Source organism: Marmota monax, unplaced genomic scaffold (genome assembly GCF_021218885.2).
Source record: "Marmota monax isolate L192 unplaced genomic scaffold, Marmota_monax_Labrador192_F-V1.1 WCK01_AAM20220418_F8-fsc00004, whole genome shotgun sequence".
Classification (NCBI taxonomy): Eukaryota; Metazoa; Chordata; class Mammalia; order Rodentia; family Sciuridae; genus Marmota; species Marmota monax.
The window spans coordinates 25248244-25265267 of NW_026692881.1; the positions used below are offsets into that span (position 1 = coordinate 25248244).

The window sequence follows — 17024 nt, forward strand, 5'->3', positions numbered from 1 at the left end:
GAATGGTGGGGGCAGACGGCCTGGGATTATACTTGATCCACAGATAATCTCCCAAATCCAGAAGCCACCTGGACAGCAGTTTAATGGACTGAGGCCCATCACTGTATACATGTTGATGTTGCTGCTGAATTCACAAAAGGTTTACAGGGACCAGAGGGGGATTCCTCCAAATGCCGGTTTATTAATCTAATTATGGGAGAGGAACAGACAGCTATCAATCCTTTTGAGAGCAGAATCTATTGGAGAGGATTAATTAATCAATTAATGAATTAATCCGGCTCCCTTTCCCTCTTAACTTTTAGAAAGTTTTATTATGGAAATTTCAAATATACATAAAAGTGGAGAAAACGAGATAATGAACCCCCAGTATCCAGCAACCAGCTTCAAGAATCACCAACACTTGCCCGATCTAGAGTCACCTATACCCCACCCCTTGAGGCAGATCTCAGGTATCATCTTACATGCTTAAACACTTCGGTAACGGTGGGAATCCATTCCGGATTCATCTGGGGGGCAATGGCCGGTTCCTTGCCCCGCTCAACTCCCAGCAGGTTCTCAGCCCACGTCTCTAAAACTGAAAGCGGATAGTGGGGCGCCGGCACCGCCCCCTCCTCTGCTTCCTCCTCTTCCCGCACAGCGTGGGTCATCTTGGTCCTGTGGCTTTCCTGACATCCCACCCGCAGCGCGGGTGATGCGAGAGTGAGTCCCTCCGCGCTACGCCGCGGAGAGAGCGAGGAGGCGCCTTCCACTTCCTCTTTCTCCCTCTGACTAACCCTCGGCGCCCGCCCCGCCCCTGTGGGCGTGATCACGACAGAAGGGGCGGGGAAATACCCATATTTGGCCTTATATGGGCAGCCACGTCACAGGCCGCACACTCATTCACATAAAACGCTGCGCTGCCGGCGGAATCCCCGGCTTCTGGGGCAGCAAGTGGCCGGGCCGGGTGCCGAGCGTGCGGGGCGGGAAAGAGCACTGAGCGGCCCGCCCTCCGGCGCTGGGCTCCTTCGGCCGGCCTCAGCCCCGCGGTGGCCCTCCCGTGCCTAGCCCGCGGGTACCCTGGCCGTGGGCACCGGCGGGGCGCTCGGCGCGGGGCCGCTGGCCAGTGGCGGCATGAAGGTCACGTCGCTCGACGGGCGCCAGCTGCGCAAGATGCTCCGCAAGGAGGCGGCGGCGCGCTGCGTGGTGCTCGACTGCCGGCCCTACCTGGCCTTCGCCGCCTCGAGCGTGCGCGGCTCGCTCAATGTCAACCTCAACTCGGTGGTGCTGCGGCGGGCCCGGGGCGGCGCGGTGTCTGCGCGCTACGTGCTGCCCGACGAGGCGGCTCGCGCGCGGCTGCTGCAGGAAGGCGGCGGCGGCGTGGCGGCAGTGGTAGTGCTGGACCAGGGCAGCCGCCACTGGCAGAAGCTGCGGGAGGAGAGCGCCGCACGCGTAGTGCTCAACTCGCTGCTGGCCTGCCTGCCCGCGGGCCCGCGGGTCTACTTCCTCAAAGGTGAGTGCGGCGGGCAGCCGGTCCCCTGATACCCTACCACAATCCAGCACCGGGATTCCTGGGTCTTGCGTTACTCCTCCTTGCTTGGGGCGTCCTCCGGCATCCTGCACCCGGGAAAGTCAACCACTTGCGGGACTCTGCACAGTGGGGCTTGACGTGCGCTTGGGAGGGCACCCGCCTCAGAGCTTACCCCTCTCCACCAGCGTTCTTCGAAAGCGTCTGGCAGCCCGTCTGTCCGCCAGGCTGAGTGAGACTGGTAGTGCTGCGGAGAGGTGCTCCTTAGCAGTTTGGGGGCCTTGAGCTCGTGCAGGGCGCAGGCGCCTTTTCCTGACACTGGGTTCACTGCTCTCGCTGGGGACTGGGCTCCGAGCCTTGCTGATGTATCTGGCATGATCTGCAGGTCGAGACCCTCCCTCCCCCTAGCGTGGCGCCGTGGTGTCCCCCTTCCTCCCTCCTAGACAATTACAGTGCTTTAGGCTGTGTCTTTACCAACCCCTCATGCCTTTTTGACCCTGGTGAGTCCCTCCCCCTTCCTTTCCTTTTTATTTTATTGCTTTTTATTGTTTTCCTCTGGCCTCCTCCCCTCCTGGTCCTAGGCCTTTCTCAAGCCTAATTTGGAGCTGACAGCTTTCCCACCCCTCCTGCCTTCCTGGGGCTGAGATTATCCCTGGGACTGGTCCTGAGCCGAGACTACTACTGGGTGGGAGGCCGCCAGACAGCCAGTGCTGCGGGTTGGGGGCGGGGATAGGGGGAGGGAGACAGGCAGTGGTGATGGGGGCAATGTGATGTAGAGGTTCTGTGACCTTTGATTGGAGACCTCCAAGAGCTTCCACCAGGCCTGCCCATTTCACCTGCTGGGAACATAACTTTAGCTTCCTGTTGTGGGTGGGTGGGTGATTGACTCTCAAACTCCAGAGCATTGATTTCTGGGTCACTTCCTGTGACTGCTCCTGCCTTGTAACCTCAAATATATGGGAACCTTGGTTCTGGTGCAGAGATGAGAGCTTAAGCTGGACCGGGCCCCCAGGGTCCTATCAGCCCTATTACTGGACACCTTGGACTGTAACACTGATGTGGTTCCGTACTCAGGTGCAGCTAAGTTTCAAGCAACCTAACTTGGGGAATTTCACACACCTCAGAGGCTCGTGGGTAGCTCCCCATCTATTAGCACCTCTTGGTGACTGTCCCTTCTTCCCACTGGGAAGATAACAGAGGTGGATGGTAATCCTCCTCCCTACTGCCCCAGTCCCCTGAGGTGCGGGGGAGTGGAAAATGGCCTTTTTAAGCAATACAGAGGTCTCACTGTTGGCTCTAAATCGCCTTCTCTTCCTGATATCATTTTGATTTAGTCTTTTTACTTAGCAATGCATATAGGAAAAGCTTCTGCCTCCCCAGCAGCCGTGAAGATGTTCCAGGAACCCTCTTGGTCCTGCCTCTGATCCCCACCCTTCTCCAAGAGGGCTGTGGACTGTTGACCAGTTATTGCTACAGGAAGTAGTCAGCTTTTGGTGGACTCTGCAAAATTATGTTTAAATTTTTTTTAAATGAAATAACATATCCAGGACAAAATTTAAACAGGTCAAAATTTGAAAATTTCATTGCCTTTGTGATGAAAGTTGGGTCTTCCACACACCCTTAAACTCCATTCTACTCCCCAGACAGCCACCAACTATTTCTTATTTGTCATTATTTCCCACAAGTATCTTTTTATTTTAATTTTTTATAGTTGTAGATGAACAGAATGCCTTTATTTTATTTGTTTTTTATTTTCTGTGTTGCTGAGGATCAAACCCAGTGCCTCATGCGTGCTCTGCCACTGAGCTACAGCCCCAGCCCTCCCAGAAGTATCTTTAAAAAATAAATTTATTTTAAATATATTCCCTGTATCTAGATCTTAGACACTTGTCCACATCAGGACATACATGTCCCTTCACTTGTGATGACCAGCAGGTTGCTTCCAGCCTTACTGTTTGAAGCAGTGAGATAGAGGATACCTTTGCCCATATATTCTTGTATGTGCACTATCTTATCTTTCCATAAAATGATAAGACTTACTAGGTCAAATTTGTGTGCATTTGATTTCAGTAGAAATTCCTATCCTTATAACACCCTGCACTTCAAACTGTTTTTTTTTTTTTTTTTTGCCAGAGGAAAAATTCTTTATCTTGCCTAACTCATGTCTAGATATGAGTTCAGATTTTAACCTGGTGGCGTTCAAATCCTGGGGCAATGCCTTTTATACTCTCTAAATCCCCCCTCCAAAACCAAGACTCACTGCAATGAGATGGTGATTGACTGAATTGTGTGGCCAGTGCTTATTTATATATAGTGTCTACTCACTGCCTCTGTTCCTCTGGCAATGTGGTGATGATTGAAAGCAGACTCACTCTGAGGAAGGTTGAAGCCCTAAGAATTGCCATGGCTCTTGCAACGTGAGTGAGGCACCGGAGAGGAATGTTCTGTCTCCACACCTCTGATGGGAGTGGGTGGAAGACCCATCTAATCTCCTGACCCCAGCTTGAAGAGGCAGGGCCCAGTTTATCTGTCCCTCTACTACACTGAGTCGCCTTGTCTGCCTGCCTTATTTTGTCAACAGGCAGGCAGGATCTAGCCCACACCCACATCTCTCCAACTGACAGCCAGCTTTTAAATGATCTGTTTGAAGCCCAGACATAGGGTGGCCCAAAGGCTTCTTTTCACCAAGTCTCATCTCTAAGTTTTGGAGGGACTATACCCATCTGGATGCAAATGCTTGCTCCCAATCACTTGTTTTATCTCCTAGAATCAAAGTGTTGAGATCTGGCATGGGAAATGATCAGGTGGTTGACTGACTAGGGACACCTCCTCTGGGGAAGATGTGGGCCAGTGTTAAGTCTGGCACTCTCTACCTCCTAGAAGGGAAGGGGGCTGGGGGACATGAGGGAGAGGAAGCTACACCACCAAACCTCTATTTCTGCCCCCCTTCGTCCATCCTCCAGCTGGGCCTCCTGTCACCATGACAGGGAACATGGTCATTGTGGAGGACCAGAAACTCATCCGGGGAGGTACGGTGGGCTGTTTGTTGAAGTGACCACGGGAGAGATTCGGGTATACTAAATGGGGGCAGGGGCAGTTCCAGCAAGCTGAGAGGAAGCAGTAATGGCAAGATGACTCATTCTAGGAATTGGCTGCAGCTTCTGGGAGAGAGTTGCAGACTGCCATGTAATCCATTAACCATTTGTTGACTGCAGAGTTGAAAAAAGACAGCACCTCCTCCATTAAGGGTCCATCACAATATCAAAACACAAAAGAGAAAAGGAGTTTTTTTGGAAATGGCATGATCTCAGAATGCGTATTTAATTCATGATTTGATACTAAGTGAATTCTCTGGGCCATTAAAAGACAAGTGGGCTTTCTAGAGGCTCTCGGAAGTGCGTGAGGTTGCTCTGGTTGGAAATAGAGTTCCTAAGCAAAGCTGGCCTGTTCGCCCACTAGCCCTTGGCTTCCTGAGGGGCCCTAGGCCATTTTTCATTTGGTTCTTCCCCACTTGAGTATAATGGCCTTGAGAAGACAAATTTCTGTGACCTAGAGAGAGTGGTTTTTAGCCTTAAGTCATCAGTCTGGAGAAGTTTAAATGTAGTGCTAAGATTCTTAATGCTCTTAGTTGATGTATCCTTTTGGGGCCTGGGAGAAAGGTTGTGGGGAGGATAATAAATAAGATAGAAAGGGTAGTAGTCACAAAGGAACAGAGACAGGCTTTACTTATGGGGGCTGGGAATTTAGTTCAGAAGTCCTCATTCCTCCCATTTGGCCTAGAAGGCAATTAACTGGATTGATGGCTCTAAATTGGACCTAGGGAAGGGATTGTCAGCAGAGTTCTTAACACCTCGAGGGTGAGAAGGGGCAAGGCTGGTTTACTGTTCTGATTTGAATCCTTGCATGAGTCCCTATTCTCTTATAAATGATAGGGTGCCATCTGTAATCCTGCTTAAAGCAAATGGGCTGAGGAAAAACAGTTTAAAAGAATTTCTTCTCATAAATTAATGAAATTTTCCATAATCACACCTTCATTTTGAATAAAAAATGAGAAAATGGCTTTTGTTTTTCTGGAAGGGTTTAGTTAATATTTGCCAGATGCCAGATTATTTCTTTCACAGTTTAAGCTGCTTCTGATAGACACAAAAAGTTAATCATTGCCTTTCTGAACTATAGCCTTTTAGAGCTGTGTGTACAAACACATGTGTGTGCGTATGCACGCATCCAATTTCTATCCTAAAACTGCTTGATGGTTCTACTCAATTTTTATGTGACCAGAACCTATTAGATTTTTAATTTTTTTTTTTTACTATCCCACACTCAGGGTTTTGGCTAATTATGAGTATTTTATTTTTGACAGCTAGAGAAACCAATGCTTACATCTGTCTCACTTTTTGTATGTTCACTTGTTTTTCTAGGGGGATATGAGACCTTCTATTCGGAATATCCTGAGTGTTGTGTAGACGTAAAACCCGTTTCACAAGAGAAGATCGAAAGCGAGAGAGCCCTCATCAGCCAGTGTGGGAAACCAGTGCTAAGCATCAACTACAGGCCAGCTTATGACCAGGTATGTAGCTGCCAGTTCCTGTCTCATTCCTTCCTTCCTCAGCCACCTGACTTCTCTCCCAGCTCAGCAGCAGTGGTTTGTTCTCTGTGGATCAGGGTGCTGGCACCATCCTCTAACTTGGAGAGCCTCTATAGCTTGCCAGTTGGAGTTCCTGTCCAAGAATAAATGGGCATCCTTCCAGCAAACAAGCTGACAAGAGCAAGTGAGCCCTGGGATGCTGGATAGCTTCTAGAGAAAAGGGGAAATGAAAGATACTTTGTTAATGGCTGCCTTGGGAGGTTCAGAGAAGCTTAGAAATACTGGCTTAGGTTTCCCTGAAAACATTTCAGAGTTGACTTTCAGGCTTCCTGTGTTCTTTGTAATTGCTGATCATCTGCAGTTTCTATACACCAACCCAGTACCTATCAAGGTGTGTCTTGGTGTTTTTAACTGCAGTGGGGTTGGAGGCAGGGGGAAAGGTTGCAGTGCTAGAGAAGCCCCTGTTTTGGATGGCTCAGCAGGCTCCCCTGAGGGTCTCTGATGCTTGTAATTCTACAAATTCTGACACCAGAGGAGATCAAGAGACGCTAGGGAGATTCTTGTTTCTCTAAAGGTGTGGAGGTTTATTTCCTTCAAAGAATTGTGCATTGTAACCACCCATTAAAGGTCGTGGGTTACTTAACATGATGTAGGAAGATGGGGAAAGGCAGAAAAGAGTTCAGATTTTATAGAAACCAGAGCTGAAAACCCACCTTGACTTTTCACCAGAGAGAGGAAGCACTGCCGTAGCTGGTGAGATGACTAATTTACAAAGTCTTGCGGCTGGTTATGGCAGTTACAGAGTTAGAACCCCCTTTTTTCCTTTCTTCCTCCCAACTTTTTTTTTTTGCCCCACAGTACTAGGGATTGGACCAAGGGCCTCGCACATGGCTAGGCAAGAGCTCTACCACTGAGCCACACCCCTAGCCCCAGAACCCCATTCTCTTAACTCCCTGTTGTGGTTCCTTTCAGGACCTCCTCCTGTTTTTCACATGCCCCTGGCTACACACCTGGGTAGTGGGAGGAGCTTTTCACACTGTCCTCCCCAACTAAGAACATAGCCAAAGCCTAAGAGGGAAGACTTCTAGATGCTGCCAAAAATGCCAGTTCCCTGTCTGAGTAGAACTCTGCCCCTAGGGACAGACTTCCAAATAGAACCAGGTGACTTGGTCTTGAATGGGATTCTTGGTCAGGAATCCTTTTAATATGTCGGCCAGGTGCCAGGGTTATGACTCAGTTTGTTTTCCTTAATGGAAAATCTTCACAGTGTATGATGAACCCTTGGCTTTCAAGTCACGTGCATCCAGCCTAGCAGGATTTCTATTTTTGTTTGTTTGTTTGTTTGGGTTGTATTTTCCCCATTTCTAAGAAAGTGAAAGAGAAATAAAAATTGTCAGAGTGTGTGAAAGCACGCAAGACCTTTGGCCAAGCGAAGGTTGGGGAGGCCCTGATGTGTCTTCAAGATCATCTGGGGAACCCCCATACCACTTCTGCACAGAGGAGTGAGGCGAGGCTGTTAACCTTTGAGGTTTCGAAAGGCTGTTGGTATCTTCCTCTTAAGTGTAAATGGGAGGTTCAGAAAGGGAAAGAAATATAATTTGAGGGGTATTTATTGGGCTTAGCTCCAGGGGAAGTTGGGTAGGGTTCCAAGCCTGGTGTCCATGTCTTCCAGGCACTCAGGAAAGGGAGAGACCTAGTCAGCCATCCTGCCTGCTCCGTGTATAGGTGTCCATTGGTGTCTGTCTGGTCAGTTTCTGAGAGAAACTGACCAGATTGTGCCTCTCACTGTTTTCCAAAGAACACTACCATCTTTGCTGTTTTCTGGGTTTCTAATTAGTGGGGAGCTGGGTCCACGGAGTGGGTCCTGTTTAGGCCAGAACCTGGCCTGCTGGGATAGCCTGACCTCCCAGCATCTGTCCTGTGTCTTCCCCAGGGAGAAAATTCTTTTTCTATTTGTTTATTCTTTAGCCTCATGAAAATGCTCTATAATGTATCAGATTTTAATACACCCATTATCCCATTTATGACTTACCCATTATCCCAGGAGGATAGGGATTATTATCCTTGGTTTACAGATAAAGGTTCAGAGGTTAGGGAGGCTTAGAGGTTTTCAGATAAAGGTTCAGAGGTTAAGGAGGCTCAGAGGTTAGGGAGGCTGCCCAAGGTCATACCAGCTAGGAAATGTGGAGCTGGGACTTGATGGAGAAAGAGCAGTTTTACCTGGTGCCCAGGCCCAGATTCTCAGCCTCTGTACCACATTGCCACTGGGAAGGCTGCTTCGAATGCAGGGGAGTTTGGGGAGATTCAAGGAGAGGGTATAAATTCACTTCTCTTTAGGGATAGAGGATATTTTACCTGAAATTCTTGATTTCTCATACTGTCACTGTTGAAATGGTCTCAGACAAGGCCTTGAGACTTGGGTTTGGGTTTCAATCCTATCTCTACCATTTGATAAGCTCTGATGTGGGCAAGTTATTTAAACCTATCTGAGCCAGGTGGTGCACACCTGTAATCCCAGCGGCTCTGGAGGCTGAGACAGGAGGATCAAGAGTTCAAAGCCAGCCTTAGCAATGGCAAAGCACTTAGCAACTCAGTGAGACCCTATCTCTAGATGAAATACAAAATAGGGCTGAGAGTGTGGCTCAGTGGTCGAGTGCCCCTGAGTTCAATCCCTGGTACTAAAAAAAAAAAAAAAAAAAAAAAGAAAGAAACCTATCTAAGCCTCAAGCCACCCTTCTATAAAATGGGAACAACATTACCTACTTTACAGATTTGTTGTGAAATTGGCGCTATATAGGTACATCCAAAGTGTCAGGCCCACATGCCAGCCATTGTAAGTGCTAATAAAAATACTGATTGTTATAATTAACCTTAGGTAAAATCCTCTATAACTTTCTTCTAAGTGACTGAACTGGCTTTACTGAAACACTCAACTTCTCAGGACAGAAAATACAGGCACAAAGTGCTGGACAAACCTCCCTCCTCTCCAGGACACACACATGCCCCTTTCCCTATTATGGGTCTGGCTGAGAGTTTCCATTCCATTCTTATTCCTGGACAGGAAATGGAAAGACAGGAAACGGATGGATGGTATGGGAAAGGCTCCCAAAGACCAACCACAGTCCCTGCAGCCCAGTGTTTCCCTCTGAATCCCCAGGGGCTCCTGTTGTTCCAACTGTCACTGGCTTTTTTGTTTTGTTTGTTTTGTTTTGGCACCTGAGAACCCATACGTGCTCAGATTGCTGGAGTCCAACTAGCTGGAGGTTCATTTCAGGGGTAGATAGTCTCTGGTTCTCACTTAGTCTTGATTCTCCACACCAGAAGCCTGCTGTGTGGGTGATGATGTAAACCCCTCTCACCCACACAGCACCCCGTGTGAAGAAGGTCAGGGGTGGGGAAAACCCCTCTGTGGTCTAACAGTTTTTCTTAGTCTATGGATTCTGGGTAGGTAGTGGTTATTTTCATTTCTAAGAAGCATACTTTTTTGGAGGGTGAGGAGGCTGCATATTTTACCATTTCTGAAACCTGGGTTATTTTAGAATAGACAGTATCTTAGAGTTGATGAAAATACAGTATAAAATGTCTGGGCTATAAAGAAGGGAGCCTACATTGCCAGGGTTGCCCCACGGCTCAAGGCTTGTCCTGGTACTCTTAGGGCAGCTGAAATGTCACCATAGGTCTTTTAATTGCATTGCTCCTGTTCTTACACTGGGTAGCACAGGAAGGCTGCTGGCATTTCCTATCTCCTTGGATAAGTGCAAAAAATGAAACTCTGGGCCGTGTGGGTTTGGCTGTCATTGAGTCACACGGCAGTCACGGTGGGTAGAGTTTACCAGGATGGAGGTGCCACCCACACTCTTGGCTGAGCTGCCCTGGCTCTGAACTCTCTCTACCTGGAAACCAGAAAGGGAACCTCCCACCTTAAGAGACAAATAGGTCAGAGTTGTTTATTTTTAATTCTTCCAAATGAGCAAGCTAATCCAATATTTCCTGGTTGTTCTTTGTCTCTGCTTCCAGGGCAGCCCTGTGGAAATCCTTCCCTTCCTCTACCTTGGAAGTGCCTACCATGCATCCAAGTGCGAGTTCCTAGCCAACCTGCACATCACAGCCCTGCTGAATGTCTCCCGGCGGACCTCCGAGGCCTGCACGACCCACCTACACTACAAATGGATCCCAGTGGAAGACAGCCACACGGCCGACATCAGCTCCCACTTTCAAGAAGCAATAGACTTCATTGGTAGGTTGGGTCCTCCCCCTCCATTATTTTGGGAGCCCCTTGGAGCATGCCTTCTTGGTTTTTTGATGTGCTGATGGGGGGCTACCTTCTCTGAGAGAAAAATGCCCTGTGTATGCAACCACCAAGAGTCGACACCAAGAACAGATGCTGCAGAGGGAGGACTTGAGCTGCTATTAATAGGAGCTTTAGTTTGCAAGATAAATGAATTAATATAATTTTATGGCTATACTCACTGCTGCTCTTGTTTTGTTTCAAGTTGGGCGGGAGCAGAGTATGTCCATGCGTAATGCTTCACACGAGGAAAGGGGGAAGCGGGGGCTCCCTAACTGTGTTTCTACGTAGGTTGGGATATTTTTAAAAGCAAACAGAAGGATCGAGAGAGCGCTACTTACGCACTGAGCCTGGAGGGCCCAACAGCTTTCCACAGTTTTGGCAAACAGCTTTGGAGGCAATTTGTTTTGCATTTTCAGCTAATTTTGGATTAAAGATAGCACTTGACTCAAGCTCCATGCTTTGTGCACAGAAAATTTGGCATCTTCTACATCCTTTCTGCATTCCTATGAGGCAGTTATCATTTACTCCATTGTGCAAACCTGAAAACAAGGCCGTAGCCTTCACCCCTCTGCCTGGAAAGAGCTTTGGCCTTGGGGTTTCCAGGCACTTGAGGTTGCCTGGATTGTCCTCCCGTTTGGTGTCTTCTCTTTCTCCCATATCTCTTTCCCTGCGGGTCTGGCCTAACTTTTTTTTTTTTTTTTAATCCCACGTTTGCAACACTACTCCCTAACCTTGTGGTCTTAAGAGGACTTCTTTCTTTTTAACATGCATAGTTGTTGGTACTGAGGCTTGATTTTCCTTGTATCACGTTCTAAGGGATGTTGAAGGAGGAAAGACAGGTGTTAGGCACAGCATAATTACTTGGTGCAGACAGCAATTAAAGGGCCCTTCTTCAGCCACTTGGTAAGCCCTGTGCTCATCACACACAATTTCTGCTCCATAGGAAACCTTGATGAGAAATTCACCAGAGGCAAAAGGTCAAACCTGTCCTCATTGTCCCCTGAGCCTCCAGGCTGAAATGATCCCTTTAGAGCCTGAGAAGCAGCCAAAATGATGGGTTCTGGGTGGGAAACCCTTGACTTGCTCTCCCGGTCCCTGGGAAGGCTCTGCCCTCCTAGGCCTCTTATTTAATTACCTAGATAGCTGTTGCATGAGGTCATGAAACTCGCCCCCATCCAGCTCACAAGAACTGTCCCTCCCAGTCCTGTGTGTATATTGTATATGTTTGTGTACAGTCACACCACCCCACAGGGTTTCAAAAGTACACAGTGTTTTTTCCCAGACACCTTGCCCTGCTAATGGAAGAGGCTGAGCCTCCCCAGTGGGCCCTGTGCTGAAATATGCACCAACCCCTTCCAGATGAAGAGTCCTATAGAAGGCAGGCCCCTGAGCTGTAGAGAAGCAGTGCATTCTGGGCCCTTTGCCCACTAAAAGCTGGACTCAAGAGGGGAAATGAGTGGAAGAGCAAAGGAAACGAAGGCACAACCCTGTCACCCTAGGGAGTTGGGGGTCTCCCTTTGGAACTGATTTATAAGAACTTTTGTTTTTTTTGTTGTTGTTTTGAATTGATTGGATTGGGGGTACCTCTCATGAGCTACCGGTGTACTTTGGGTTTTTTTGGTTCACATGAAGAATCTGTAGATTCCTCCCTGAGCCTTAGATATTTCATCTTCTAGACATTGCAGATTCATTTGCAAACTTCTTGAACTTGGAGCAGATGAGCGAGGATGTAAGGGGGCTCCCCTACCTGCTGCCTTCAAAAATTTTGTTTTTGCCTACTGCAGCCTCACAGAGTGCTAGCTACATCTAACTTCCTGTGATGTAATTGTTTCCTCATTAGCTAAAGGGGGAATTGGAAGGACTGTTTTTTTGTGTTCTTGTTGATAATATTCACCTTTTACCCTTTCCCATTTTTAACAGTTGTAGTTCTGTTTTGCTGGGAGGGTTCGAGCAGGAAAGGAGGGGCCCCCTTTTGGTCATATTGAGCTAAAGAATGCTAACTGATGGTGGTAGCTTTATAGCAGTGACTCCCATTGTTGAGCAACATGGAATTTGCAAAAGCCATTTATATCCTCCGTCTAGTAAGCGTCACTTAGCCAGGGCTATAATTAGTGGCCATGTGCTATTTATCGTATGTTTGGTGGTGAGAACCCTAGGAGCTGAGCCAAGCATCCCGCCCTGGCACAGCAAGACAGGGTGTCCAGGGAGGCCGGGAGGTCTCTACCAGGATGGGGGCTAGGTTGTCATCATTAGAATCCGACCTGGAGAGAGGCAATGAATTACTTCTCCGAGTAAGGCTTTGAGCCTGGGAGGCTCTCAGAAAATTGTGCATATGCAATAAAAATTTTATGCTTTCAAGGATTTTCTAGTTCCTTCTTGAACCCCACCGTTGGAACCCAAGTTAGGATGGAATCCCCAGAAGGGATTCCTTCAGGTCTAGCATCTCCCATGGCAGAATCTGCAAATGTTCTAGAGAACTGGGGAGCAGCTGTGAGGATTAAATACTTCCTACGTCTGTCCTCACCAGTAGGGACTGAAGACTAGCAAACGTCCAGTATGGTACCATGGCTCTGAGCAGGCACGAGGGTGTGATAACTAGGTGACATTACTGTTTTGATTCTTGTGTTTCAATTCCAGTTCCCACTCATTCCCAATCTCTTATCTTCCTTTCAGACTGTGTCAGGGAAAAGGGAGGCAAGGTCCTGGTCCACTGTGAGGCTGGGGTTTCCCGGTCGCCCACCATCTGCATGGCTTACCTCATGAAGACCAAGCAGTTCCGCCTGAAGGAGGCCTTCGATTACATCAAGCAGCGGAGGAGTGTGATCTCACCCAACTTTGGCTTCATGGGCCAGCTCCTGCAGTATGAATCTGAGATCCTGCCTTCCACGCCCAACCCGCAGCCTCTCTCCTGCCAAGGGGAGGCAGCAGGCTCCCCATTTATAGACCATTTGCAGACACTGAGCCCTGACGTGCAGGGCACCTACTGCACATTCCCTACCTCGGTGCTGGCGCCAGTGCCCACCCACTCAACTGTTGCAGAGCTCCACAGGGGCCCTGTGGCCACTGCCACATCCTGCTAAGACTGGGGTGGGGTGCCAGCCCAGCCCCAGAGCAACTGTGATTTTGTTTTTTAAACTCATGGACATTTCACACCTGTGCAATACTGAAGACCTCTCTCTGTCTCACTGCCCCAGTAAGACACTGAGCGATTATCAGGTTTGCAGACAAACTTCAGACTGACCTCACGGAGAGGTTCTCGGGACTGAAGGAAGGCCAAGCCATTATGAGAGCACCGTGTGTGCTGACTACTGTACTTCCAGACCCCTGCCCTCTCAGGACCTCCTAGTCCTTGCACCTCAAGGTTCGCCTTTTCATTTCAAGCATAGGCAATAAACACCTGCAGCAACAGGAAAGAGAGAAGTTGCTGGACCAGGAGAAAGGGCAGTTAGTTAGGAAGCCAATTCATTTTAAAGGAAGCACAATCTCCATCTTATTTTTTTGAACTTTGGCAGTCTCAGTGTCTCTCTGTTGCTTCGGGGTATAAGCTGATCACCGCCTAGTCAGGAAAGTTATCCTGCCGGATTGGTAGGGACACCCTGGATATGCTGATTTGAACCCTGAAATGTTTGTGAGATGCCCTCTGGGTCCAACGGAAACATTTGGTTGAAGTTGCAAGATGTTGACTCTTCTGGGTTTCATTTTCACTGTGGGTTCTTTCCTGACCTTGGACTTTGGCATGATTCTTCATCATACTTGAACCAGTCTCCGTTGCACCATAGACCAAAAATCACCCCTTTGAGGTGGCAGTGGGTGCCTGGAGAAAAAGGGTACCTGCTGTGTCTTCTGGGTCAGTGGCATTGAAAACAGTCCTTCCTCAGCTTGCTGTCCTTCTGTGTGCTCGTGTCTCGTTTCTTGTGACACTTGTTTTCCTCCCAGCCCCTGGGGGTTGTCTTCAAGCTACTGACTTCTGGGATTTGCAGATTGTTGCAATGTGGTACTACTTTTCTGTCTGTAGATTATTTCTCCAGGGGAAAAGGCAATAATTTCTTAAAACCCATGTGAATGTGAAGAAAAGGGGTATGTTACTGGTTGTTATTGTTTTTTTATAGTGCAAAATAAAAATAGTTAAAGGAAACAGCACTTCTTCATGTTGTTGGTGAGTTGGAGTAAAGTGGAGATACCTTTGGATCGGAGCCAGCCTGCTGCACAGGGTTTCATTTCCAAATAGTAGGGTGAAATGGTGGATGTGTAGCTGTAAGGTTTTCACTCATGAGTCCGTGATCGAAACAAGGACACAGAATGCTGCTTTTCATCTGAGGGGCTTCCCTAAGCTAACAGGCACAGGCTTCACAGGGAAGTGGTTGGAGCAACTATTCACTCTGGGTTCCTCAATCCCATCACCCCAAGATAGGTCAATTTGGCTGGAACCTCAGATGCCTTGTCTGCGAAATGGAATGAACTGAGCTAGATGTCCACTTAAGCACAAGGCCCTGGATTCTAGCAAACCTGGGTGCCAGGCTGTCCAATCTCCTCCCTCCCTGCCTGACACGATACAACTAAAAAGTCTAGATAGAAGGTGATGGGATGGAGATGTAAACTACGTGAAGTTGTTTGACATTAAGGGACTGCCCCCCCCCCCCAGCCCCTTTTTACCCTTGCAACTAATTCTTCCAGAAAATTCACTCAGTAGTTTCTAGGTAAATCCCACAGTGAGTGGGTTTAAATCCAAGGCAGACTCAATTTGACGTCTAAGTAATGTCTTCTGCGTTGGTGGAGAAAGGAGGGAGCAGACTCCCCACAGCACTGCCTGTGTCAAGTCTGTCTTGGGGCTTACCTCCCAATCTGGGGTTGTAGGGAACTGATTGGGATTTATGCCACCCTAGACAACTGATGCCTGACACCGGGATTCCAGCTATACCCCTCAATTCAGGAGGGCCCAAAGAGGCACTCTGTGTTGTCAAAGGTCAAGATGGTGGCAGAGCCCAGGTTAGCCCGGCCTTCTCAAGAGCTCACATCAAAGCCTCGCTTGAGGCCTTGCTCTCTCAAATCACCCTCCACAGGCTATTTGGAAAGCACAGATGAGAAGCCTGTACACTGAGGAGGCTGAATTTCTTTCAGTTGTCTCCCTTATCTGCTTAATCTAAGTGGAGCTCTCATGGTGAGGAGCACTGAACAGGGAATAAGGCGTCTCAGGATCCAGCCTTCCCTTCACCCCTAACTCCAGTGTGTGGGAGCTAATCTCCACCCTTTGTGGACCGGACTTCAGGGCTTGGGATAGCTATGCCTGATCCCTTCTGGTTTCACATCTGTGAGCCTCTAGTCAGTGTCAGGGTATGATCTTCAGCCTGTCCAGGTGCCTAGTGAGTGGGGGTGGGGGGAGCTCAAGCAGGGAGACCCAGACTATAGAAGCCAGGTACAGGCTGGGGTGATAGGCTAAGCCATGTCCCACTTGCTGACATTTGCCTTATTGCATTAAAGTCTTTCTCTGAAGACTGAGTAAGTCCTCTAAATCAGACATATGAGAATTGCTCATAAGCCAGTGAGTCACTGGGGGCGGTGGCGGGGTTAAGCCAGTGAACTCCACAGCTGGGGATGGCTCTGGAACTCTCACGCCACTAATATTCTCTTCATTAATTACACCTCCATTTTTGCCAAGATCAGCTTTACACTGCTTCCAGTGCCAGATAGGGAGTTGAAGCTGGTGGGACTCAATTGAAACACCTCTGTTGATTTCCAGCATCCTCAGGTGGAGATGTGTTTGGGAAAACAGATACGTCCCCTATTCTATTTCCTGCTGCTTCTGTGCATGAAGCTCTGTGGGTCCATTCTGGCCTCTGAGTTGGGCCTGATGGGGGTGGAAGATGTATAAGAAGCCTCAACCCAGTATCCAGTGTGCTGGCAGAAGTCCTGTGCACCCGCGGGTCTCCTTGTACAGGAACACTGGAAAAATGTTTCCCTGACTCTGATACCCCAACCATCTGTAGCTCCTGAAGTTGCTGGTGGTTCATTTTCTGAACACCATAAAGCTCATGTGCCTGTTTTCCTTTTTGCTCAGGTAACTAGGCAGCTCAGAATTGAACTCTGAGCCCACCCCTGGCTGTTTTATAGGAGTTTCTGACTTGTGTTCTTGGTGTTGACGCCACCTTGTTTATATTGAAGTTTTCCAATTTTATTTTCCCTTCCATTTCCTCAGTGACTCAAATAACAACAACAATGTACCCTTCAAATCCTATTTAAAGATTAAACATAACACAATGTGCTTATGGAATGAGGTGAGTGTAAATACACAAAGAAAGAAGCCCCTGTGTCTCTTCTCACCCTGAGAGATTCATCTATGGGACTGGGTTCCTTTGCTTTCTCAGTGACTGCCAAATTCTGTGTTTCTTTCTGGGATAGATTCTGTCCAGAACTCTACCTCATGGTTGGGGCCTTGGCCCCTTGCCTCAGAATCTCTGTCACTGCCCTCTCCTTTGACCCTTACCAGTACCCTTTGGGGAACCCTGGCATGGATGGACACATTGCTCAAAGCTGTAAGACTGGGATGTGATAGAAGTGATTCCTCTGTCTAGATAACTGTCATCTGTCCATCCATTAACACTGAGTACCTGCTAAACCTGGGAATCAAGGAGGAGCAAGGGCCACGT

At 48.4% G+C, this 17024-nt stretch overlaps 1 protein-coding gene across 1 annotated transcript; it reads left to right on the plus strand.

Moving 5' to 3' along the window:
• The first annotated feature begins 917 nt into the window (after nt 1-917).
• On the plus strand, nt 918-14515 carry Dusp5 (dual specificity phosphatase 5). The gene is made up of 4 exons (XM_046450458.2): nt 918-1489; nt 5923-6071; nt 10107-10326; nt 13054-14515. Exons 1-4 carry the CDS (start codon nt 1111-1113, stop codon nt 13458-13460), a joined length of 1155 nt encoding a protein of 384 aa, XP_046306414.1. The 5' UTR covers nt 918-1110; the 3' UTR covers nt 13461-14515.
• Nucleotides 14516-17024: the final 2509 nt, after the last annotated feature.

What these genes read in the sequence shown, in the direction of transcription:
- Dusp5 (XM_046450458.2), top strand. Translation starts at nt 1,111, where the DNA reads ATGAAGGTCACGTCGCTCGACGGGCGCCAGCTGCGCAAGATGCTCCGC. An exon ending in GCGGGTCTACTTCCTCAAAG is followed by an intron (nt 1,490 to 5,922) that starts GTGAGTGCGGCG and finishes TTGTTTTTCTAG; the next exon opens with GGGGATATGAGACCTTCTAT. An exon ending in ACAGGCCAGCTTATGACCAG is followed by an intron (nt 6,072 to 10,106) that starts GTATGTAGCTGC and finishes CTCTGCTTCCAG; the next exon opens with GGCAGCCCTGTGGAAATCCT.